Source organism: Nuphar pumila, chromosome 17 (assembly GCF_984573655.1).
Source record: "Nuphar pumila chromosome 17, dmNupPumi1.hap1.1, whole genome shotgun sequence".
Classification (NCBI taxonomy): domain Eukaryota; kingdom Viridiplantae; phylum Streptophyta; class Magnoliopsida; order Nymphaeales; family Nymphaeaceae; genus Nuphar; species Nuphar pumila.
In genome coordinates, this window is record NC_143265.1 from 10,570,173 (window position 1) to 10,597,658 (window position 27,486).

The 27,486-nt window shown below is 37.5% G+C and overlaps 1 protein-coding gene across 1 annotated transcript in view; it reads right to left on the reverse strand.

The window, feature by feature from the left end:
* LOC149811610 (putative galacturonosyltransferase 3) overlaps positions 1 to 17,559 on the reverse strand; it is a 30,403-nt gene extending 12,844 nt beyond the window's left edge. The window contains exon 1 of the mRNA XM_089993536.1: positions 17,203 to 17,559. Within this exon, the coding sequence (XP_089849662.1) occupies positions 17,203 to 17,330 (128 nt within the window). The 5' untranslated portion in view covers positions 17,331 to 17,559. The remainder of the gene's footprint in view (positions 1 to 17,202) is intronic.
* Between the last annotated feature and the right edge of the window lie 9,927 nt (positions 17,560 to 27,486).

A 27,486-nucleotide genomic window follows, 5' to 3' on the forward strand; every position in this document is an offset into this window, starting at 1 on the left:
AGTAAGACAGAATACATGGAATGTCGATTTAGTAAGCAACGAAGTAGTGATGGGAGTGTAGTGAAGCTTGGTGAGCAAGAAATATCGGTGGATGATTCTTTCAAATATTTGGGATCTATCATTCAAAAGTATGGAGAAATTGATGGAGATGTAAATCATAGGATAAAGGTTGGGTGGATGAAATGGAAGAGTGCAACTGGAGTGTTGTGCGATCGTAGAATGCCATTGCGATTGAAGGGAAAGTTTTATAGGACGACTATTAGGCCCGCTTTACTATATGGTACAGAATGTCGTGCTGCCAAGAGACATCATATTCAAAAAATGAGTGTAGCTGAGATGCGTATGTTAAGATGGATGTGTGGAAATACAATAAAAGATAAGATTCGGAACGAGGAGATACATAAGAAGGTAGGCGTTGCACCCATTGAAAATAAGATGAGAGAGAATCATTTACGGTAGTTTGGACATATTCGACGAAGGCCTAATGATGCTCCAGTTAGAAGGATGGAGAAATGGGAAAATATATTAGTTAAAAGAGGTCGGGGTAGGACTAGGAAGACATGGATGGAGGTGATAGGAAAGGATATGAATGCTTTGAACCTCACCGAGGACATGGCATTGGATAGAAATGAATGGAGGAGAAGGATTCATGTGGAAGACCCAGAATGATTTTCTTTGTTGGTTCATATCGCCGACCCCAATTGTTTTGGGATGAAGGCGTAGTTGTTGTTGTTTTTTGTTAGTATGAAAGTATGAGTCTTGTGACATGTTCTTAATTGCAAGATATTTAATATTTTGCATTATTCTTGTGAGATAGTTGATGCTTGATGATGTCTTATATAGCTCATAGAGACATAAATGCTTCATATGTGATTTTATAGTTGTATTTTGTGCAAGTCAGCATTATTTGATGTGATGATTTTTTTAGAATCTTTTATATTTTTTCTTGATTTTTTTCGAAAATTTTTATTAAAAAATTACGATTCGTTTATGATACCATACGGTGTTTCTATTGGCTTGACCGATACGGGTAACGATACACTAATTACAACCTTGCTTTTTTCATAATGAAATACATAATCTATTGTACCAACACAAATTGGTGCATATTATCTCCAAAATAGAAGACATTTAATGGGCCATTGTTCACTTGCCTATCTATTGAGGAAATAAGAACACATATTTTGCTAAGTGCACTTTCTCCTCAAAATTATTGGAATTAGAATAGCCAAGTCAGCAATTTATCACGGAAGGAAGCATATTGTAGACTCAAATGTACAATGGAATATAGTGTATTTTGTAGGATGATAGCTCTTCATCACTTGGTTGATAGTTGGAAAGAAAGAAAGAACTAGATCAATGTCATAATAAACAACCAGATACCAGTGATATATTTGGAACCATCTTTGCAATAACACTCCTAAGCCAAAGAGAAATTTGGTGCTAGTGCTACTATGCCAAATTTAGATTTCATTTAGATCACTATGCCAGGTTTAGAATTCATTTGGATAGATTCTTGTAATGTGGTAATGTGCTTCGCTCTCCTTTAATGTGTCTCCATCTTTGTAATCTCTTGTGTTGATGTTTCTCCAGGGTAACTTGTTGCTCTCAATCATGATTTTACGAAGATTTCCTTTTCAAATCTTAAAGGAACAAAAAAAGTGAATGAGGAGAAGGAAACAACTGCACAACTGGCAGTTCATATTGCACCTCATTCATTTATTGCTCACCATTTGGTTGCTTCAAAACTCAACCTCTCTGAAACTGTCTGAATCATGGGATCTGGTTCTTCCAAGGTTCATTTTACACTTAGGTTATCCTACAACCTCGTTGCTATTTGTTTCCATGTGCAATTAATATTCCAACAGTGATTCATTAGGAAACATCCATTTATTTCATCTTTGGAAACCACCACTCATTTATTTCTTTGAAAATCGTTAATAATTGAAAGCCGTCAAAATTTAAACCTCATCTAAACCGTTGGATTAGAATTAATCCAGCAGTATAGTACGTGAATTGAGAGCACCATAACACATGATTTACATACATTGCTTATTAGAAAATGAGTTTTTGGATCATGTGATTGTGACATGCATGCAGGTTTTTCTAGAGCTCAAAAATCAACAGCCCACAATGTACTAAAAATTTATGGCTGGAAAATTCATGCTTTTATGCCCAAAAGCCACGATCCAAGGTGTGGACCTCGCAAACAGAACATGCTGAACGCATATATGGGATCAGAATGAGGTTGAGCAAATGCAGCTTACACCCATGACTTCCAGTCATATGTAAGTAGGTGCACATGGTGCACTCCTTATATATATATATATATATATATATATATATATATATATATATATATATATATATATATATATATATATATGAGAACTGAACATATTAAGCCCTCTTTTATCTTCTGGCCTGTTAGGACCCAGAGTTTGAAGTGTTTTATGATAGATCTGAACCGTTAGATGTGTTTAGCATGAACGATTTAGTGGGAATCAACTCTTGGATCATTTTTTTTATGAAAAAATGTATTTTTATGAGCCAGAACAAATTGATACCTTCATAGCAATTGAATTTTGATCACCGGAAAAAACTGTATATAGGTCAGATTCCAATGATCCAAAAACTGATTCCCACTAAACAAAACCTATAGATCACATCTATGGTGTTAGTGTTAGAAAATAATACATATATGTATATACTTGAATATATATATATATATGCTCTTCGTAATACAAGAGTATGTATATGTATAAGTATATAAATACATATTTAAAGTATATACGTATATTCTTGTAATTTTTATTTTTATTTTTATTTTTATTTTTATTTTTATCTTCTGTAATTTTCACTTTACTTATTTTTTTGTTTTTGTACTTTTTCTGTACACAGTCACTAGCTGACTGTGTACAGTGTAGAACAGTCAGCCACTGACTGTTGTACACAGTGACTCTGGACATAAAAGAGACGTTGGGGCTGATTCCCAACAGCTCTAATAAGAGCCGTTGGGAACAGCCAAACGTCCCTTTCTTAGTAGCTAATCTCTATAAATAAGGGTGATTAAACCCATTGTAAAATAGAAATTGTAGAAGGGGTTTATCCCCTCATATCTATCAATACAGTGCACTTGAAGCACTTTTCTACTTTTGTGGTGTGAAGCATTTGAATGCTAGTTTGTGCTAGCATATGTTTTGAATGATTGAAGTATCAAGTAATTTGAAAACTTGATTGATTGTAAGGCTTATTTACAGTTAGATGTGAGAAAAAATACCAAACACTATGATTTTTGAAGGGGCCTAACGGGCAGAACGAGCGCATTACTTTATATATTATTTATTTATTTACACTAGGAGTGTGTTCACCAGGACCAATAAGAGCCTGCAAAACCACCATAGTTGGATGAGTTTTTTCCTTAATCTCAGCCTATATATTCTTTATCATAGTTTATTAGGTAGAAACCATGTTACAAAGTAGACATTTTTTTATGCTCATATGTATTCTTGGAGAGGTAAAAAAAATAAAAAACTCCTTTCACACTAAAACTTTGTGATAAAAAATTTAAATTTTACTATTAAATTGATTCAATCCAAGGCATGTGTTTTAGTAAATAAGCAATGACAGGCATGTGTTTAGCAAATAAGCAATGACAAACACATCTACCGGCTCAAATTAAGCAAAAAACACTAAGATTTTTGCAAAAATAGGACCTAATGAATGCATTCCTTATACATAATGCATTCAATAGGACTCATTTTTTGTTAGGACCCTGCAAAAATTATCGTTATAGGTGTTTTCTGCATAATGTGAACATGTGCTTATCCTAGATTACTCAATACTCAGTAGAAGACATATTTTAGACTAGGTATTCTTCATGCGCAGATATGTTTTTCAAAGAGGTAAGAAATCAATGATCATGTCGCAATAAAACTTGATGATAAAGGATTTATGTTTTATGTTAAAACCCAACAGGGGCGACGCTCTTCTTCTTCTTCCTCTTGTTCCACCCATTGATGCTCTTCGATGAAGAGATTGAATCGATTCTGATGGGATGTCCAACCAAGTTAAAGGTCACAAATATCGACTATAACAACAACAACTACGCCTTCATCCCAAAATAATTGGGGTCGGCGATATGAACCAAAAAAGAAAATCATTATGGGTCTTCCACATGAATCCTTCTCCTCCAATCATTTCTATCCAATGCCATGTCCTTGGTGAGGTTCAAAGCATTCATATCATTTCCTATCACCTCCATCCATGTCTTCCTAGGCCTACCCCGACCTCTTTTAACTAATATATTTTCCCATTTCTCCATCCTTCTAACTGGAGCATCATTAGGCCTTCGCCAAATATGTCCAAACCACCGTAAACGATTCTCTCTCATCTTATTTTCAATGGGTGCAACGCCTACCTTCTTATGTATCTCCTCGTTCCGAATCTTATCTTTTATTGTATTTCCACACATCCATCTTAACATACGCATCTCAGCTACACTCATTTTTTGAATATGATGTCTCTTGGCAGCACAACATTCCGTACCATATAGTAAAGCGGGCCTAATAGTCGTCCTATAAAACTTTCCCTTCAATCGCAATGGCATTCTACGATCGCACAACACTCCAGTTGCACTCTTCCATTTCATCCACCCAACCTTTATCATATGATTTACATCTCCATCAATTTCTCCATACTTTTGAATGATAGATCCCAAATATTTGAAACAATCATCCACCGGTATTTCTTGCTCACCAAGCTTCACTACACTCTCATCATTACTTCGTTGCTTACTAAACTGACATTTCATGTATTCTGTCTTACTCTTACTCAACTTAAAAACCTCTTGCTTCCAATGTCTGTCTCCATAATTCTAACTTAGCATTAACCCCAGCTCTAGACTCATCAATCAAAACAATATCGTCAGCAAACAACATACACCAAGGCACATTTTCTTGAATTGATCTCGTAAGCTCATCCATCACTATAGCAAATAGGAAAGGGCTTAAAGCAGATCCTTGATGTAACCCAACCCCAACCGTTATAGGAAAATTGGTTGTCACCCCTCCACAAGTGCGAACATTGGTTACTACTCCTTCATACATATCTTTAATTATACTAATGTACTTGAGAAAAACACCTTTCTCCATCATTGTCCACCAGAGAACGTCCCTAGGTACTCTATCATATGCCTTCTCTAAATCAATAAAAACCATATGCAAATCTTTATTCCTCTCTCTATTTCTCTCGATAAGTTGTCTAAGAAGATGTATAGCTTCCATAGTTGATCTTCTAGGCATAAAACCAAATTGATTCTCCGATATCATGACAACCTTCCTCAACCTAGACTCAATCACCATCTCCCAAAGTTTCATAGTATGACTCATGAGTTTTATACCACGATAGTTTGTGCAATCTTGTATATCACCCTTATTTTTATATAGAGGCACCAAAGTACTCTTCCTCCACTCATTAGGCATCTTATTTGTCCGCCAAATCTTGTTAAAAAGATTTGTCAACCATTCTAAATCTTTCTCTCCCAAGCATTTCCAAGCCTCGATAGGTATACCATCTGGGCCAACTGCCCTTCTTGATTTCATTTTCTTCAAAGCCTCTGTAATTTCTTTCTTTTGAATCTTGCGCATGAAGTCACGATTCATCTCATGAAAAGGAATAGAGAAGTCTCCAAGATCCTGAGCATGACTTTCATTAAATAGCTTATCAAAATAATATTTCCATCTATCCTTAATCTCCTCATCTTTGACTAAAACCCTTTATGTCACAAATATCGACTATATTTTGAAAATATTGTAATATTGTTAAAACTCAGAATTAACAAAAAAAAACAGTATTCATTGAGACAGTAATTCTAATGCATTGTATTTCGTATTACACATGCCTGCTTTTAAATTTTAGAGTTGTGAGTTCTGGAATTTTAGTATAATATAGACCATTGATTTTTTAAGTCCTTAACAAACTCGCTTACAAGTTACAATCACATGATTCCAACTCATTTTCTATTAAGCATACGGGTTTATATTTGGTACAAATACAATCAATTGTACCTATAATCTAGTTTGAATCTCACAATGCGAGTTGTTTTGTTGACAGTTGACACAATCTAACCTCATAGATGTGTCCAGCATGCACTAATAGAAATCAACTCTTGGATAATGTGTTTTCGATGAAAAAAAACCTGTTTATAACTTTTTATGAGTAAGGAAAAATTGATGCTTTTATAGCAGTTTATTTTTGCATCGCCAGAAAAAACTGTATACAGGTCGAATTCCGACAATCCAAAAGCCAGTTTCCACTAAACAAAACATGTAGATCACGTCCATTGTGTTAGATATGAGAAAAAAAAAACAAAGTGATTTCACCTACAATCGACTGTAGAAAATCTTAACCCTATATATACATATAAAGAGGGACAAGCAAAGTGTTTGATGATATCAGACATTTTTCCGCAACTGATCGCGCAAGATCAGCAGCAAAAACATCATTTTTTTAAATAACGCTTTAGCAAACGGAGCAACCTGCCGCTAAAAGGTCGCAAAAGGCAAAAAATATTTACATGGACGCGTCCGACACCCAGTGGATCCGATGCCCATAACGCTCGCCCATAACGCCTAACGGGTCGGACAAGAAATACTCTATCTCTATCTATCTATCCATATATATATATATATCACAGTCACCTATATCGTTCGGCAAGGATATTTTTTGGAGATATTTTCAAAAGTTGAAAAATCTCGAGAAAATCTTGAGAGTTTAAAATTTTGAAATAAATATATAAATAACAACAAAAAAAATCTAAGAAAATAATAAGTTTTGCATTATTTTCTTCCAAAATTTAAATGTTTTAAAATATAAAAGAAACAAAAAAATAGGAAATGCAAACTTTAAAAAAATGAGTTTTCACAAAATTATCGTGATATTAGTGTGATAATATCGTGATATTTTGTCTTTTGGTGATATTTTGAAAATATTGTGAGATATTACCTTTAATATTGACTACCTTAAAATATCAGTATATCTCGCGATATTTTCAAAATATCTTCAATATTGGTGACAATGATATATATAATATGAAAGGCCATATCGTCGGACACGCTAGGCGTCAAACGTGATTAGAGCGTCCATGTATATATATCTTTTGCCTTCTTGTCCTTTTAGCGACAATCATGATGCACACTCACCTATGCACATGCGGTCAGCACATGCGGTCAGCACAGGCGAGCGAGCGCACGCACAGCCACCAGCATGAGCTAATTGCGCACAAGCTGTCCAGCAGTGAGCAGGGCAAAGAGAGCGCCATCTCTAGAGCACGCATAAGATCGTGGCCAGCAAGACTTGATATGTGGGCCACCCATTCCTAAGGGGGGCATTATGTTGTAAGCACTATAAATAGTGTCATCTTGTGTAAAAATGAGAGATTGAAAATTAGATCACTTTAGATCAGTGTTGTGAAAAGCGTTGAGGCATAGCGAGGCGCTCCACCAAAATCTGAGGCGAGGCATAAGCCACGAGGCACAAAGCGTAAGCCTCAAAAAAAAATAACTTAAAAAAACTATAAAAATTATCTGAAAAATCGGCCAAGACCTCTGCTTTAAAAAGTTGGACATTAGCCATGGCACAAAAAAGAAAGAAACAAACACACAAAAACATTTGTGTAGAAAAGAAAACTGAAAAAGTCGAAGGAGAAGATCTCATTTCAGCGTACAAGAGACATAGGTCGAGTGATCCATGGAGGGAGAGATAGGGAGTCCACAGATCCATTTACGAGGTTAAAAAAAAATTGTGAACAAAGAAGCAACCAAAGTAGAAGAGGAGAAACACTATAAGTATTTTGCTGCTGATTTTGGGGAAAAAGGAAAAGCGCCAACCAAGATTAAACGATCCCTAACTAGGATCATATATAATCGATTGGCATATTCCCAACATTCAGAGATTAGAAAAGCATGTCTCCTACGTGAAGCAGCAGGCTTCATCTCCTTACCAACTCAAGAGAGCGAGAGCGAGAGCGGGTCATCAGGGCTACGCAGAGAGGGAGCTTCCAACAGTCGCACACAAGGAGAGACGGCAGACCAGGACAACGCATCGCAGAAGGCATCTGAAGCGAGGAGAAAAGCCAGCGCAAGACTCAAATGATGCTCCTACCCCCGGCATTGGGGGTAACCCCCTACCGACGAGAGGCGACGACAGAGGGCTCTGCCCCCTTGTCGGTCAACCCCTCACTGAGAAGAAGTAAACAAGAGGGTTTACCTGGCGACGGAGACTTCGATGTCACCGGAAAACGCAAAGAAAAGGTGGCGTCGGGGATGTCGGCTGAGGTCGTCGAAACGGACGGCGGTGGCGGTGAGTCGCTGGTGCCCTCGCAACAGAGAAAAGAAGACGGTGGTGGCCGCCGGGTCACCGACGCCTTCTCAACAGAGGAAAGAACAAGGTGGAAGAGGCGATGACCGGTGGCGGGTGGTGGCCGGCGACAGCGGTGGCGGGGGACGAGAGGGGATGGGGTGGAGAGAGAAGGTTCGAGAGAGGGGACGGAGTGGAGAGAGAAGGTTCGAGAGAGGCGTTTGTGTCTTTTTTAAAGACACAGGTTCTCTTGAACCTTCGAGCATACGGGTCTGGGTCGGACTCGGGTCTGGGCCCATCCGATTTTCTAATGCGCGCCTCGCCTCACGATGAGGCGCGCCTCGCCTCAAGGCGCATGAGGCATACGCCTTGAGGGTTTTACGCTTTTTAAGTGTGCCTCAAGGCGAAAAGGCCCTCGCCTCGAGGTGAGGCGCACTTTTTGCACCTTAAGGCGCGTTTTTAATAACACTGCTTTAGATAGATCAAACCGTGATCTTGAAGAGTTCAAGTAGCGCATCGATCATCTAACTTCAGTTGAAGCCTCTTCTCTGGTCCGATCGCACGCGGATCGTGGACTTCTCCAACTGATCAACACATTTGAACATCGCCTCGATGCATCTAAGAGTTTATAACTCTTGATCGTCTAATCCGAGTATTCAGATGAGTGCAATCACACTTGATCAATCCTCTTTATCTTTTGTTCACGTTAATTGCCGAGTGAATGTAACTTTTCTACAAAATTGAGGTGATTTGCATCACAGAACTGCAGATCATCCCTTGTGCTAGATCAAGTGCCTGTGCACTGCCGCATAACAATGTCTGCAGCCTGTGTGCAAGATCGAAGGCATCTGCAGGACTTAGGTGTTGCCTATGCAACAGACCCCACATGCGTCTTCGCTATCCAGACAGTGCATGCCTGCATGTGTTGCCTTTCTTCTTGTTCGTGCCTACATGCACGACTTCATATTGAGCGCCTGCGTGCACCGCACCACATGCCTTAGCACCTGTGTGCGCCAGATCCAGAGGTTGTGCATATTGCGCCTGCACGTGCAAGCATTTACAATGACAGAATATGTGCATGCATGCGCTGACTGTCAGTTTCACATCAACACCTACGTGCGCTTGTAAAACAGGCCCTGCGGCGTGTGATCCTGGGAAGCCTTGTCAGCGAGGCGCAACAAGTGGTATCAGAGCACCATGTCGCTGAAGGCTACTCCATTGAAAGATGCAGCACTTGAGCAGTTGCAGTTGCGGTTCAAGGAAAATCTGGAAGGAGCCATTGTTCGTGTCAGCACATTGGAAGACAAGGTGACTTCAGTGGACAATAGGATGAGCAGGATCGAGAACCAGCTAAACGGAGTGTAGCAGCAGTTGGCATTGTTGTTGAGCGAATTCAAGGCCAGCGGCTACGCACGGATGTGCAAGGTTACAGAGCGCCGACAGGCTATCAGTATGGTGTTTACGCACCTCGTGCGCATGTGCAAGGCAGCAGTGTGCAAGGCCAATTTGTGCAGCAGGCCTATGCACCACGCGTCTATGCGCAGTTCAGATATGATCAGCATGAGCTTCAACAGGGCATGCACACACAGCACCAGACCGCACGATGTGCCCACACATGGACACGATGAATTTAATGAGAATGATTAGCACAGCAAAAGTAGAACAAGCTCAATCTAGCCGAGTTTGCATTCGGAAGAGCATGCATTTAAACTCAATGTTCAACCATATGGGGTATATGATGATATAGGCATGAGCACGAATCATGTTCACTCATTGTATGGTGCACCGCATAAACCGGATTACCCACACATGCGAAATGAATGTCTTGAGGATGCACAACCCATGCCGCGGTCGGTCAAAGTGTCATTTCCAATCTTTTCCGGCAAGGAGCTATTGAATTGGATTTACAAAGTTAGGAAATATTTTATAAGTCATAATGTTGGACAAGAGCACAAGGTGAAGTGCGCGATCATGAACTTAGAAGGCAAAGCTCTAAGGTGGTTTCGTTGATATGATCAAAGAAATGGTCAACCAACTTGGGATATGCTAGAGCGGGAAGTGCTCAAGCGCTTTGGACCTACACCTTACACAAATTATGGTGTGGAATTGAAGCAAATTCGCCAAATGGGAATGGTCCAAGAATATCAAGCTCAATTTGAGGATCTTTGTTCCTTATGTGATGCTTGGAACGATATTGCTCTATTGAGTACATTCCTTGGAGGATTGAAAGAAGAGATTTGTAATGAGCTACTCGTTCAAAACCCTCATACACTTGAAGAGTGTTACATGCAAGTAAGGGTAAGCAAAAAAGAATGTAAGGAATTTGCAAGAGCTTCTCAAATCCAAATTCTGGTACAAAGCCAAATTCAAAGTCAAAGTAAATGCCAAACGAAGGAGTGAAATTTTGGAAAGATGCAAACACTAGAACCGAACGTTTCTCTCAAGCCCAAATAGATGAGTTAAAACGGAAGGGACTTTGTTTTGTATGCAAAGAGGAATGGAAAGCGAGTCACGAGTGCAAGTCAAAAGCACTTAAATGTTTAATGGTTATAGAGGACGAGTTGGATGAAAACTTGAAAGAAGAGGAAGAGCTAAGCTTGAAAGAAACCAAATTCGTCCAAGAGGCAAGTGGGCAATGCTACGCATTGGGAAGCAAAGGCATGTCCAATTCTATGAGAGTGTCTGGCACTCTTAAGGGGAAAAGAGTAGAGGTCCTAATTGATATGGGATCTAATCACAATTTGGTGCAAGAAGACTTAATGTCAACACTCAAATGCAAACCACATTCGCATCCTCATTTCGATGTCATGGTGGGAGATGGAAGCCATCTCAAGTGTGGGCAGCTTTGCACGGATGTGGAGCTGAATTTGCAAGGGTCTCAATTCATTCTTGACTTATTTGTTCTTCCAATGCACGAGGCAGACATTGTTTTGAGAATGTGTTGGTTGAAGTCCTTCAGGAGCGTAACATAGGACTTCTCGAACATGGAAATGTCATTCTGGAGAGGTCGCAAATGGTGAAGAAACTCTTAGAATATATAGAACTACTTACATGGCCATGTTGAGTGAGACACCATCAAACACGAATTCACTCATGATCACTTATGAGAATGTTTCTCAAGAACAAAAAGGGCTACATCCAACACCTCAACAAGAAAGGCTATTGAATCTATTGGGTCGTGACTATGAAATCAAATACAAGAAAAGGGAGGAACACATATTAGCTAATACTTTGGCTAAAAGACTAGGAGAGGATTCTCTCATGGTTATTTCTAAAGTTAATTGTGAAATGGGGGAAAGATTGAATCACGCTCTAAGCGAAGATGAGAAGATCCAACAAATTATTAGGGAGTTGCTTGAAGACCCTAAGGCAAACTCAATCATGAAGATAAATTTGTGTTGCCTAATGACTCACTTATTCTCAAAGAAATATTGGAACACTTCCATAATTCTAGAGGTCACGAGAGAGTTTACAAAACTTGGCAAAGAGTTAAGGCAGAGTGGTATTGGCCAAATATGAAACAAGATATCAAGAAATATGTGCGTGAATGTCTGGTATGTCAAGCCAATAAGTATAAAGGTATCCGACCTCCTGGATAGATTCAACCAATACTAATTCCTTCAGACGCATGGGCCGATATAAGTATGGACTTCATTGAGAAGCTTACTTCTTTATAGAGGAAAGAAGTGATCTTTGTGGTAATTGAAAGACTTACAAAGCTTGCCCACTTCATGGCATTGCATGGCGGCATGGGCTTTTCTTGAGAATGTGTCTAAACTATATGGGATGTCGAAAACTATTATTTGCGACAGGGACCCAATCTTCTTGAGTGAGTTTTGGAAGGAATACTTCACCTTGATGGGCACCAAGATGTGTTATAGTACAGCAAGTCATCCTCAAACCGATGGGCAGACCGAAGTGATCAATAGATCACTCGAGACATACTTGAGGTGCTTCACAAGTGAGAAGCAAAATACTTAGGTCGAGAATTTACCATGGGCTAAATGGTGTTATAACACTTCTTTTCATTCTTCTACGGGAATGAGGCCCTATATGGTCAATCAACCAATTCTCTATGAAGATGGCACGGCCAAGTCTTCCACGGTCGATAGGCAATTGAGACAAAGAGATGAGATTTTAAGGCTTTTGAAACAAAATTTCGAAAAAGCTCAAAACCGAATGCAGCAAGTTTACAATCAACAAAGGACAGATAGGGAATTTAAAGTTGCTCAAAAGAATTCCACATGGTTAGTTCTCTCTAAGCAAAACTCTGATCACAAAAGTCACATCGAGATACTTTAGTCCTTGTCGAATTCTTGAACGCATTGGTCAAGTTGCCTACAAGTTGAAGCTTCCACCGGATGTATTAGTGCATCCAGTTTTTCATGTATCAAGGTTGAAAGCCTATCATGGCCCTACTACTCTCGAGAAAACCTCCACAATTGTTTAACGATAGCCTGCAAGAGTAATGAAGACTAAAACGAAGAGATGCCGCAATAATATAGTAAAGAAACACCTGATAGAACGAGACAACGAAAGAGAAGCCACAACTACTTGGGAGTGGGATTTCGATGTCTGTAAGAAATATCCAGGCTTCCTTCCTAGAGGACTAAAAAGTTTTCAAGAGGGAGGGAATGATGCACACACGCCTTCGTGCATGCGGTCAGCACAGGCGCGCGTGCGCATGCACAACCACCTGCATGAGCCAATTGCGCACAGGCCGGCCAACAGTGAGCAGGGCAAAGAGGGCGCGGTCTCAAGAGCGTGCATAAGATCGTGGCGAGCAAGACTTGATGTGTGGGCCGCCCATTCCTAAGGGGCGCATTATGTTGTAAGCACTATAAATACTGCATTCTTGTGTAAAAATGGGAGATTGGAAATTGAATGAAATTGTCATTTCTCTTAAGTCTAAGTCTTTAGTCTTAGTCTCTAGCAGGGTTACCGGAAGCACCTAGCTAAAAGGGGAAGCGTGCTTCCCCGAAGCGCGCTTCGGAAGCGCGGAACGTCGCGCTTCTGAAGCGTGGGGGGAAGCGTCCCCCTTTTTTGGGAAGCGTGTCCCCCTTTTTTGGGAAGTGTGCTTCCCTTTAATGGGGGACGTGTTTCCCTTTAATGGGGGACGCGCTTCCCTTTAATGGGAAGCGCGCTTCCCCCTCGCTTCCCCCACGCTTCCCCTGCTTTTTTCAATTTTTTTGTATTTTTTATTTTTTATTTTTATTTTTTCGCTTCCGAGACGCTTCCGAGGTCGCTTCCGAGACACTTCCCGAATCGCTCTTAAGTGGTCCCACGCTTCCCCGCTTCCTAAAATTTTGAAAGTGCCTCGCTTCCCGCTCCCGCTTCCCGTATCACTTCCCGCTCCCGCTTCCTCAACTAGCAACCATGGTCTCTAGAGTAATTTTTAGTTCTTAGAGTAGACTGAATATAAGTAGATCACTTTAAATAGATCAAATTGTGCTCTTGAAGAGTTCAAGTAGCGCATCGATCATCTGACTTCAGCTGCAGCCTCTTATCTAGTCCGATTGCACGCAAATCGTGGACTTCTCGAGCTGATCGACTCATTTGAACATCGCCTCGATGCATCTAAGAGTTTATAACTCTTGATCATCTAATCCGAGTATTCAGATGAGTGCAATCATACTTGATCGGTCCTCTTTATCTTCTGTTCACGTTAATTGCAGACTGCAAGTAATTTTTCTGCATATTTGAGGTGATTTGCATCTCAAAACATCAAATCATCCTTTGTGCCAGATCGAGTGCCTGCGTACTGCCGCACAGCATCGTCTGCAGCCTGTGCGCGAGACCAAAGGCGTCTATATAACTATACATATCAATATTTTGCTTTTACATATTTCTTGAGACATTGGCTCATTGCTATAGCTATACATAGTGAAATTGTGTGATATTTTGATGTTTAGTGCTTTTGTTTTTCTTAGCATTTCTTTTGTCACAATATATATGATGATATTATTCTTATAACACAAATGATGAGACGTAATTTCCAGAAACTCGTGCCATCATCAAGGAAACTACATACCAAATCTCGTATCAATGTCTATTAGAAACTCGTACCAATATTTGTAGATACACGTTTCAATAAAAACGTACTTGAAACTTTTAAGGGCCTTGCATACTCGTACCAGTACCTGTACCTGTACCCATCTTTGGCAACTATGCTTTGAATCTCATAATTGTGTTTTTGCTTTGAAATGTAGGTACCCATCTTGATGCATATTGCGAGTACTAACATTTCAAATTCGATCTTAAATTTGTTTGTTGATGGAAGGAAATTGTAAGATCCCTTTTTTATTTTTTTGTTTCTTGAGCATTTTGAATTCAACTTCCTTGCATTGTTGATGTGTTTGGTCTTCTTCTTGGTTCACACTATTTATGTTTTATATACATAATTTGTTCGTTAGGACAATGTAAAAAGTCAATGTTACAAGTTTTTTTGTTTTGTCTAAAGATGCAAATGTGTTTGTCATTGCTTATTTACTAAAACATGCTTGGAATTAAAATAGTTTAACAAAAAACTTGAATCGTTTATCATCAAGTTTTACTGTGACAAGATAGTTGGTTTCTTACCTCTTTGAAAAACGCATCTTCTCATGAAGAATACCTAATCTAAAACATGGTTTCTACTGAGTGTTGAGCAATCTAGGATAAATACATCTACATGTTGAGATTAAGCAAAAACCACCTATAACAATCATTTTTGCAGGGTCCTAACGAAAATGGGCCATATTGAATGCATTATGTATAAGAAATGTGTTCATTCGGTTCGATTTTTGTCAGGGCCCTATAGACTCTTGCAAAAAATCATAGTTAATTTTTTTGCTTAATTTGAGCCGGTAGATGTGTTTGTCATTGCTTATTTACTATAACACATGCCTTGGATTGAATCGATTTAATGGTAAAACTTGATTTTTCTTATCATAAAGTTTTAGTGTGAAATGAGCTTTTATTTTTTTACCTCCCCAATAACACATTTGAGCATAAAAAATGCCTACTTTATAACATGTTTTCTACATGAAATTTTGATACATCGTGAGCCATTAATTTTTAAAGTTCTTAAAAAACATACATCTATACTATAATCACATTATCCAAAACTTGTTTTCTACTAAATAATGCTTATAGATCATATCTATAGGGTCTCATCAACAAAAAAAGTATAAGAAAATTGAAAATCTAAAGCTTCTATTAGGTGGGAGTAGGTACTCCAGGAGCACCCTATCATTACCAATATATATACATAGGAAAATGGAAAGCTACCCGACGCCATCCATGCCCGACCTGTACCAGATGGGTTTTTTTTTAATTTTTGTGTTTTTTCGAAATTATAACCTTACAGATGTGTTCTACATACTTGTTTTCAAAAGAATCGGGTTTTGGATCATTTGATTCCGATGCATGGATAGGTTTTTACAAGGTTTCAAAATCAAAGTTGTATAATTTTTTAAAACTTCTGAGGTTCTAAAAACTGTTTTTTCATCCAAAATACATGATCCAAGAGTTGATTTCTAGTGAATCGATCATGCAAAACACATTCGTAATGTCGGATTTTCGAAAAAAAGGCCTATAGGGTAGGGGTCGGGTATATTACCATTGCTCTCTTTCTCTCTCAATGTATATATATATAGGGAAATTGGTAGCTGCTCAAACGTTAGCTGCTAAATGATACGTGACAAATGGGTTTTTCTGCCCTTCTAGAGTTTTTTTCGCAGTTCCCACCACATAATTGTGTTGGGCATGGTCAATTTACGAGGAATCCACGCCTGGATTATGTGTTTTCAATGAAAAAAAAGGATATTTGGAGACTAAAAAATTTATAAAGATTTTGGACCGTTGATTTTTTGAACCTTATGAAAACCCACCAGTGTTAGAATTGAAAGCTTCAAGAGTTGATCCCTATAAAATCAAGAATATAGATCACATCTATACGGTCAAAATTTATAAATAAAATGAAAAAAGACTGAAAATTCCATTTAGCACCTAACATGTGAGCAACTCTCTCTCTCTCTCTCTCTCTCTCTCTCTCTCTCTCTCTCTCTCTCTCTCTCTCTCTCTCTATATATATATATATATATATATATATATATATATATATATATATATATATATGGGTAGGTGCTAAATGATACGTGCTAAATAGGTTTTTCTGCTCTTCAGGTGGTTTTTTTTGCAGTTCCTACCCCATAAATGTGTTGGGCATGGTCAATTTAGGAGGAATCTGGATCATGTGTTTTCCATGAAAAAAATGATATTTGGAGCCTCAAAATTTTACAAATATTTTGAACCGTTGATTTTTAGAACCTTATAAAAACCCACCCATGTGTTGGAATCGAACCCTTCAAGAGCTGATCCCTATAAAATCAAGTGCATAGATCACATCTATACGGCCATAATTTAAAACTAAAACTGAGAAAACTGAAAAACTCATTTAGCACGTATCATTTAGCATATTTCATTTAGCAACCTACCCATTACTATATATATGTGGGTGTAAGCTGCATCCGCTCAACCTCAATCTGACTGGAAGTCATGGGTTTTGCGAAGACACTCGTTATGCGAGTAAACTTGGCCAGTTTACCATCAGAAATCGAAGCCGTCTTAACCAGTGTGCGCGTGGATTCGACCACCACCGAAAAAACAAAAAAAAGAGCATTTTAGCGCCGGAAAGATTAGCATTTTTTGTTTGGGGCTACAATCGCCGGAAATTGTAACAGGCATTAAAGACAGGAAAACCGTGACAGGCCTCTCAGACTAGAAATCGCACCAGTCTTAATAAGGGTACAAAATCAAATAAAATAATTATTTAATTAATTAAAAAAACAGAAATACTCGTACCTGTTTTGCCCAGCGAAAACCAGACTTCGTTCGAGTGGGCCGGAGAAACCCGTACGGTCGTCCTTTTGCCCGAAACCCTCTGAAACAAACAAAATAAAAAGAAAGAAAAAAGAAAGGAGGAGGTGCATCGCCAGAATCCGGCAGACAAGAGGAGGGTAGACCGAAACCCCTTTACGGGAACCTCCTACACCGGAAACCCCTTCATCGGAAAACTTCTACACCGGAAACCCGCCCTTGCCAGGAAAAAACCCTCGCCGGATGGCCGTGACCGGCGATCCTCGCTGCCGGTGTGAGGCGGCTGCAGAGAAAGAGAAAGAAAGAAGGGAAAAACGCAAAAGATGGGTTAGGGTTTCATTTTTTTTCTAAGGGTCGAGTCTCCCCTTTTAAACGTTTTTGGTGGTTTGAAGCAAAACCTGTTTTGCCAAAACCTGTTTTGCCAAAACCCAGGTTTTGGCCTCTGTCATCCAAACAGGACTTAAATAAAACCCAGGTTTGGGACACCCAAGTCATTAGAAACCAAATGTCAACAACTTAATATCGTCTTCATCTATCACTTACGTGAGTAGAGACAAAGATACAGACCAACACAACAATTTTATAAAAAAAATTAACACATAATGGCACTTATTTTTATTTTTAAAAAACTTGATATACAAAACATATGTTTGAAAGTTTTAGTAGCGTTTTTGTTAATAATAAAATGCAACAAGCATTTAAAATATATAAATGGTATTGGACACGTCGTAGCTAGGGGTGGGCATCAGGCTGGCTCGACCCGGCCCATTTACTAATGGGCTGGGTTTTCGCCCGGTTCTTAATGGGCTTTGGGTTTGAAGAGCAGCCCATGGCCCTGCTCATTGGGCCAATGTGAAGCAAGCCAGGTCTGACTAGGGGTGGCAATCGGGTAGGGTTGGCGGGTCAGCATACCTCAACCCGAACCCAACTTGTTTAATAAACGGGTCGGTTGTGGCAAACACGAACATGACCCGTTTATTAAACGGGTAACCCGACACGACACGCCAACCCATTTAATAAATAGGTTGGGTCGGGTAAACGGGTTGGCGGGTCGGGTTCGGGTAAACGCGTTGACCCGCCCGCCTAATCCGTTTATTAAACGGGTCAGCCAGGTTGGCGGGTTGGCACACCCCTAACACGAACCCGACCTGTTTAATAAACGGGTTAGGCGGGTCGACCCGTTTATTAAACGGGTTAGTTTAAGTCAAACCCGAACCCGTCTAAGAGGCGGGTTGGTGGGTCGGGTTGGCAGGTCATGTCAGGTTTTGCAACCCCAAGACCAGGCTCAAATCCATTTGTAAATAGTAATAATTAACAAGTTTCTAATTTTTCATGCACTCAACTAATTATCTTTTTAATTTTCAAAAAATTAGTGTAACTAATTAAGTAAATAGTAATAGTTACTAAGTTACTATGCAATAGTTGGTTTTTTATTTTTTAAGGATCGAGTTTTGGCCCGATAGCTAACGGGCTTCATGATGCATTAATTACGTAAAAATATAATATATTTTTATTACATAAATGCATCACTTATAGACTTAGAACCCGCGCTTAGATGCATTTAGATGTCATTGAGCTACGGTTCGAATTTTATTCAAATCGGACTTAAAATGAGAGAGATATCGCATTTTTAGTTAAACGGGTCGGACTTCAGGGCAAATCGGGTCATTTCGGATTCAAAACTGCCCATTTGGGCCTTGGATATGGGCCAAAATGCTACAATCCAACCCATTCAAACCCCAAACTTGATTTTTGAAAATATTTGCCAAAAAAACCCACAAAACTAGGCGCCCAGATAAAAACTTTATTTTAATCTCTTTTCTAGAATTTCTAGAAAAGAGTGGTTTAGCTATAAAAACCAACTTAAAAAAAAAAACTAAACTCATTTTTTGCCCTTGAGAGTGCGCCCCCACACCCAATTCTCACTCCTCCAACATTCTTCCTCAGCCCCAAGCCGCCCCATCCTCTTCACCTTGGGTTTCTAGGCTTTGCCAAACTCCCATGGCCACCGTTTTCTTCCTCTTTCATTCATTTTCTTCTTCTACATACGTGCATTTTCTTCTCCTAACTGAAACTAACCTTCCTTGCTATGTTTTGCAGGTTGCAGCAGTAATGGTGGTGGTCCAACTGTGCAAGGGGTGTTGTCTACCCCTTCACAGCCACCCGGGTCTACCACCATCCGGCTTTCTACACCATCCGTGCAATCGGAGCTTCATGCCACCATCAGAGCGCCATCAACCGTGGTTTCCAGCAGCTTATAGCAAAGGCGAAGTGGACAACACCATTGAGGGTTTTGGCGCACAATCTGGGCGAAATTCCACCTCTCCTCTACCATTCCATTCCTCGGGCTGCCGGATTAGTGTACGGTAAGCTTCTTACCCCCTTCTTCTAGCTAAAAATCCAATTTCGTGTGTTTTATTTTTCTATTTTTTGTTGCTTGCATTTTTCCTATTTTTTTCCAGCCTTAGTGAGTAGATGGTGTGTCGACCCACACCATAGATCGAGTCCAGGCCTGCAGTTTTTATTATGCTGATATTGTATTGCATTTTCAATTAAATGTGTGGCATTTTTCAGCTATACCTTTAAAACCGACTAAAATTGAATCTAGTCGGCTGAATCATTACATGTTATAGTTTAGTTTAGCAAATATATTTTAATTGGTTAGTTTCCTGTGCATGATTAAGTAGGTTTTGATGTTGTACAAATGACCCTCTTTGATTGTGTTTTTAGTTGCATTTAATTACTGAAAATCGGGTAGATTTTCTCTACCCGATTTAGGAGTCTTATGCTAAATAGATCAATGCGGTAGTTCCCTGCTTTTCTGTAAGTATTAGCAGTAAATTTAATGAAGTATATGCTCGTTAAGGAAATTAAGGGGTAGCTTGTTGATTTCTGTTTAGATATTAGCTTAGTTGTAGTCTTTCTATTGCATTAGAAGTGCTTTCATGCTATTCGGTCTAAGCGAGTAGAAATAGTCCTAATTGTGAATTTTGTTTGTGTTAGTTTTAGAATTAGTTGTTGTTGACTGTTAATTATTAGATTAATGCAGCCTATAATGCATATAGTTTCCTAATTTTTAATTGTGTAAAGTAGTTAGGCCCTGTTTAGAACGTAGTTAGATTAAGTGAACTTAATTAGGTTAAACTAGTTTTCAACTTTAATTTAAACATAGTTGTAGATTCAATTGGCTTATTAGGGTTACGTAGTTAGCCTATATTAAGATTATAGCATTAAGTTAGTCAAGTAGATTATTCTAAATCTTAATGATAGTATAGGTTAAGGTAGCTAGCATAATGTTTAAAGTAGATTTAATCTAGAACTAAGTTACTTAAGTTCTTGTTATAATTTAGTAATTAGTTTAATTGAGGTCATTCACTGACTTTTAGTTTAGGCTTAGGTCTGTATATGACTACAATTACATATATTTTGAATACATAGTGCATACATTGGGTTTTGCTGAATGAATAGTGTATTGACTTTAAAACCAGAATTTTACATTGATTTCCACTCTTAATGTTAAATGATAACATTCAGAGTTCTTTCCAAATTACTATTCTATTCTATTTAGTAGTGTGTTAACTATGTATAAACCAACAATTAACTCATGTTGAGTTGATTTGGTTTGGTGTTTAAGCATTCTACAAAATCAGGTTTTTCACAATTTAAGATTTCGGGACAAATGATTTCTAGATATTCTACGAACTTGAAATGCTTATATCCAGAATTTTAGGATGAGTTTTTCAATTCCGTGAAGTCTGACAGATTCGCGAGTCTATTAGAAATAAAACAAAAGAAAAATCTTTTAAATCAGATTTTGTTTGTCCCTTCAAACTCCCTTTTTGCGAAAACCTATCAGAATCCATTTTGCACTATAACAAGGGTAAAACAGTCATTTACTTTCTTAGTTGTTTTTTGATAGTTTTTCATGTTTTCTAGCATGTAGTTAATGAATTAACAGTATTTAAGCTAGTTAGAATTAATAGGGTTAGTTAGTCTAGTTGATTTTTCATTTTCTTTCATTTCGAGTTTAATTGTAATTTAGTTTAGTAATTAGTTCAGAATTATCGTTAGTAATTTTTAGAATTGCTTCTGGAATTGTTGCTAACTTTTGATTTTCTATTGTTTATGTTGATAAGTTAAAAGCATATCAACAAGTGTATTTAAATTGCGAGTGCATATGCACGTGTGGCGAAAAGATAAATTTACCCCTGGCGATCTAGAGAAGACCTAGCAATCTATTCCAGTTCATTTTCATTTTTAGATTATAATTCAATTAGAATTGTAATGTTAACATAGTTGTAAATATTTATGATATTAATAAATAGAAGTTTTCGATTTAATTTGAATGCATCACGTTCCCTATGGATTCGACCCGTACTTGCCACATCCGTGGAAAGTTAGATTTATTATTACTTGATTGGTGATTTTCTAAAACGCTTTCAACGATAAAATAACGTTTTAAAGTAACGCTTACAAAAATAACCATCTGGACCCAAGCCCAAACTCGACTAATGGTGGGCCAGGTCGGCTTGGCCCATCGCCCGTTCCCCACCCCTAGTCATGGTGGACATGTTTGACCTCAAATATTTAAGCTTATTACCAGGTTCTCTTAGCCTCTTTTTCTTCCTCTCCTTCTCTCTCTTCTTTTTGACTTTTTCTTTCTCTCTCCAGGTCAAGGATAGGTTCTTCTACCCTCATCTCCTTTTATAAAGGAGGGTAGAAGAGAGGGCTCTTGGGTTGGAGTCCTCCTTGGTGGAGATTCCTCCCAAAACCATCTCTCTCTCTTATCTCTTATCTCTCACTTGAGTTCTCACTAACTCCAATCTCCTCTCTAAGGGATGTCCCACCCTTGAAATTTCCTTAGGTTTAACTTCATCTAAACCTTTTCTAGAAAATCTCTTAATTTAGCAAAATAATAGTTTTAATTATTTTTTAATTAATCTCTAAAAATTAGATTCTTACTTTTTATAGATTATAAGTCTCTACATGGATTCTGAATTCAATTGAAAGTCATGATTCAATATAGAATCCAAAGTGATATATTACTTTATTAAACACCATTGATTGATTATTTAATGAATTTAAATTTGCTAATAAATTAAGTTAAATTTAATTTATAAAATTATCAAAAATGTTAGGCAATACATCGAGCCTCAGTGAATGGCCAATAGATGCAGCAAATTCTCTCTGATCTCCAAACTCTCCAGGTTGTTAAGCATCATGCATTGTACCACCGTTGTATGAAACTTAGTATGATCATCATATCATCTCCAACATCCAAACTCTTAACTTTTGTGCCATAGATGTGTCAGAGGAGTGGTATTTTTGTTATTTTACTCTAAATTCATTGTTATTTTCAGCCACACTAGGTAGACTAACACTAGTAGATTATTTATAAAACTTATTCATTCTTTATGTTTAAAGGAGATAATCCAGCTCTTGTATTATATCTCAATCAAGAAAGACGACACAGTGTGATCATGGATGTAGGTAATTTTTGTCAAACCATGTAAACTTTTTGTTTTTTGTGTGATTGTTTTTTCTCCTTTTGCTTTTTTATGCTTATTTATTCGATCCGTTGGTAGGTCGAAGCATCGTTCCTAGAAAGGACCACCGAGAAAAAGTAATGTATGTTATTTGATGTTGTGCTTGGCTTAGTGCAAATTTAGCAAGGGTTGAAAGAACATAAGATTGATTATTGGTGACGGTGCACCAACCTAAGTGTTGATAGAGATGGTCGAAGAGGGTATAGTAAGTGGTTCAGGCATCACAACTATGTGAATGTCGAAAAGGGTTGTAACGCCCCAAAATTTTAGCAGACAAGTAACACACATCTTAGCAGACAATAACATAAAATCATGCTAACGATAAAATAGCAGGTCAATTTAATGTGCATCCACTCGTGATAAGATTTTCATTCATACTATAAATTATGCACATGCATGAGCATTTACAAAATACATGATATAGTGGCCCAGTTTTTGAAAAAAAAATGTAAGATTTTTTTTAAAACCCCTTTACACGATTTTCAAGAAAGACGCGAAAACTCTTTTTGAATATGGTTCAAGCCTTGGGTGGGTTATAGATACAACACACACATAAGTAAGAATAGAATAACACAATCAAACCATAATTTGCATTTAAAACAAATCAAATACTTGTATCAATCATTATCAGAGTTTATAGAACCAAATAAATAAATAATAAAATATTAAGTCATCTCAAAGCCGTAAGGAAATGTGACCCTCTTGGCACCACCCCGAGCCTACTGTCACCACCCTCCAGCCTACTCATTACCTAAAATATAATAAGTAGAAGCATAAGTCCACATCCTCAGTAAGAAATCACCAAAACATGTGAACACAAATACTCCAATCACAAAAATAAACATTGGCATATTTTCAGATGACATCTAAATCATGCAACATCACAATATCAGAATTAAGCATAATTTATATCTACATAACTAATCATGGGTGCATTCATTTTACAGGATAAACATACTATAATGCATCATGCCAATGAAATAACAATTTATGCACAAACTAAAATATTACAATAATTCCAATTTGATTTCTTATGTTTCACTTTTCTTGTTGCCTGAAGGTAAACTCTCGGGTTGCTAACTTTGATTCGACTAATCCAATGAGGGGTATATTATACATGTATTTTATTAACCTCATTGAACTGAGGAATCTGCAACCTCACACTGAAGTTCCACTAGAGCGGTCTGTAACTGAAAGAAACTCCCAGTGATCCTTTGCAAAATTAATTCCTACTTATAGAGATTTTGGGCATACCACCTAAGACACATGGTAGTCTGTCCCCCTACAACTGGAGACAGGGGACCAGGAGACGTCGTTGCTCTCTAAAACAAAAAAATGGTCAACCGGTCAAGTGTACCCACACACTCTTTAAAGTAGACCTCAGTGCAAAAAACTTGTTCTGATTGGGTCATGAGTGTTATTTAATTATTAGGCTTTTAAATTAAATTACATGTGCTCATAGCACACGCACCCGAGCTCACAAGCTCAATCTCCCCAGTGGAGATTCCATAAAGAAGTTTGTTTTGATCCATCTAGATCCCACAGTTCACACTTTGAGCCCAGCCTCCACGAGGAAATTATGTGTTTATGTTCATGGATATCTTTTCTGTCTCTGGTATATCATAGCTACCTATAGGTTCTACCAAACCCAGGCTCACACCAAGCTACACACATGCTCATATCACACAACATTATTACCATGTCATATACTCACATGCATAAATAAATGTTACAACCACATGCAATTCATGATCATGCTTAAACAAGCAATAATATGTGTAACAATTTACTTTACACAGATCATGCCTTATGATATTCAATCTTCATTAATATAAGAAGGTTTTGGGTTCGGAAACCCTGTCAGAAAAATACAAAGTCGAACCGTGATTTCTGTTTCTTAAAATCACTATTGATATTCAGGTATAACTTGCAGATGCGATATTTCTGTCATTCGAGGTCTGATTTGCAATCCGTAAACTGTAGTAGCTTAGTATTAGTGTCTATTATTTTCTATAATTTTATTATATTTTTCTGTTTCTGTATGCTATTTTTCCTCTGTCAGAAAGTAAAACCTACTTCTCAGAACTCGTTAGGCTTCATTAAAACCTTAATTCAACTTGTGTCAATCGTATCTCCCTAACCGAAGATTTGATTGACAATATGTAAAAAGGGAACTCTTTCTCTGTATTTCTGCTATTCACTTCTAAAATTTCAGAAATTTTGAATGAAGTTTACTATTTTTTTTGTACTCAAAACCGGAAGCACCTGTTTTAGTATATTTTATATTCGTTAAATTCAAACACGGATTGCCAGAATGATATCTCCCTAACCGGAGATGATTTTTCTTATCTGTAAAATTTTTGTCTATTATTCCTCTATAAATTTTTATAAATTTCCATGGTGATTTGACCCCTGATTTGGGTCTAACACTATGACAGGTACGTGCTTGCGGATAAAAATAGTATATTTTAGGGTTTTTGTACAATTTTCGTATTGGAATAATGTCAAAAATAGATTTTTAAGATTCTAATTTAATTTTAGGGTTATCAGAAGTGCATGTGTCAGTTTTTATTAATTTTAGAGTTTATTTGATGCTGGAATCAATTATATTGCGAAACAGGGTGCCCGTAGGAACCCGAAACATTGGCAAAATCATGCTTTTAGTGTTATTTTTAGTTTTCGTTATATAAGTTCATGTTTTTAGGGTTTGTTCATGTTTAGAATCATGTTAGGACACCGCATATTCTATTTGACTCTGATTTGAGTCTTTTAAACCCTAAATCTAAAGTTTTACCAAAATATTTTCTGGAAAACCCTGATTTCAAGGCCATAGTCTTGTTTTCAGGGGTATTTTTTATCAATTTTCCCTAAATTTTGAATTTCAAAGTTGTTATTTTTATTATTTATTCAATTTGACATCATATTTTATTATGTTTATCTCAAGAAAACATGAAAAAAAAACTTATATCTAGATAAATTCAAAAAAATTCAGATATTATTGGATAAATCTAGAAAAGCCAACATATCTTCACTAACAAGTTTTCTAGTTTTGTAGGGACATTCAAGGTTGTATCTTCTTTATATTTCTTTATTTAAATTCAATTAGTGGTGTAAATTGCAAATAAATTTGGAATAAGAATTTAAATTCCTGCTTAGATTAGGGTTTGCATGTGCATATAGTTTAATTTTATAATAATGTTAATGTGTGATGAATGATGATTCATGCATATTCAAACTCACCATGATCTACACGAATGGCACATGCACTAGCTTCTAGGGAGTTGGTAAACTCGATCGAGTTTGTATTTATGGCCATAGTCAGAATATGAACGAAATCCAAATTTACCATCTTCTTTTAAGCCACAATCAGCCTACACACTTGGGCTATTTTCAAAAACCATAGCATATTTCAATCTTTTATAAATGTTTTTATCCTTTTAGAATCAAGTGGGTTATATTCAATCCATATATGTGGCCATAGTCAGGGATATATAGAGAATTTGATTCATGGAAATTCTATAAGGCACAACAATTCATTTTCAAACAATTTTCTCAAAAATCTCCAAAAATCTTTTCTCAAAATCATATTCATACATCATTTAGGTTTAGATTGCATCATGAAAGTGTTTCACAGGGCCACACGCCCCTTCTTTTTTTTGGATTTATGAACTTCATTTAAAAAAAAATCGATTTTCCTCAAATTTGCCCTGATCTTTCTCAAAATCGATTTCCTCAAAAACCTTTGGTTTTTCAAAGATCTCCCAAGTATTTTCCAAGCTCAATTCACGTTTTTCCAAGTTATATTCTCAATTTCATAGTTTAAATTCATAGAAATCAACTTTCTTTGAGTCATTTTGAGTTTTATCATAAATCGATTTCTTCAAAACTTCAAGATTTCTTCAGAAATGTTCTCTCAACAAGGCTCATGGTTTTCAAAGTGTTATCTTTTTCAAAGATTTTCTAAGTATTTCAAATCTTTAAGGCAAACATCATACATTCAAACTTGCATTTTCAAAAATTCATAACACATGTCTGATTCTTTGTGCATTTAGAAAATAGAATACGATTTAGACAAATTGAGCAAAGCAAAGCACCAGATTGATCCTTGGTTTAGTTACCCCTGGTAAAGGTGCCAGTAACGATTGAACCTCGTACCGGCAGGCGAGTCCCATCCTACGAAATTTTCTTGCATTTTAAAACGGAGGCGAGTTATTTTCAAAATCTTTTTCAAAGGTTAGTTTGATTTGCAAAAGTAAAATTTTGCAATGATAGCAGGCAGCACAAGGGATTTTGCGGGACTGTATGCTCATCCTCATACATGATAGCCAGACAATAGAATGACCGATCTTATAACATTTTACTAGGTTTCCAACTGGTACGACCACCCCGAAGGAGGGTACCAACATAGCTTGAGCATACTTATTTTTAAAAGAACCTTGCTGCCATACTCATATATATATATATATATATTGATGGGGCAATGACAGACGACTACCTGTCCTACTGCGCACCCATCACCAATTGCATCCATCTTGTTTTAAACACCTAGTCGCATGCACTACCTAATTCTAAAGGCATGCATGGTTGCGGTAGGCTTTCTCTTAGCCATATTCTATGGTCTACATCACAACTTCATTCACAAAAATCTACTGGCTAGAGGTTGAGCAGAACCGGCTACCATGTGTGGCATGCTATCGTGAGTAGCAACCAAGATTTGTCGGGT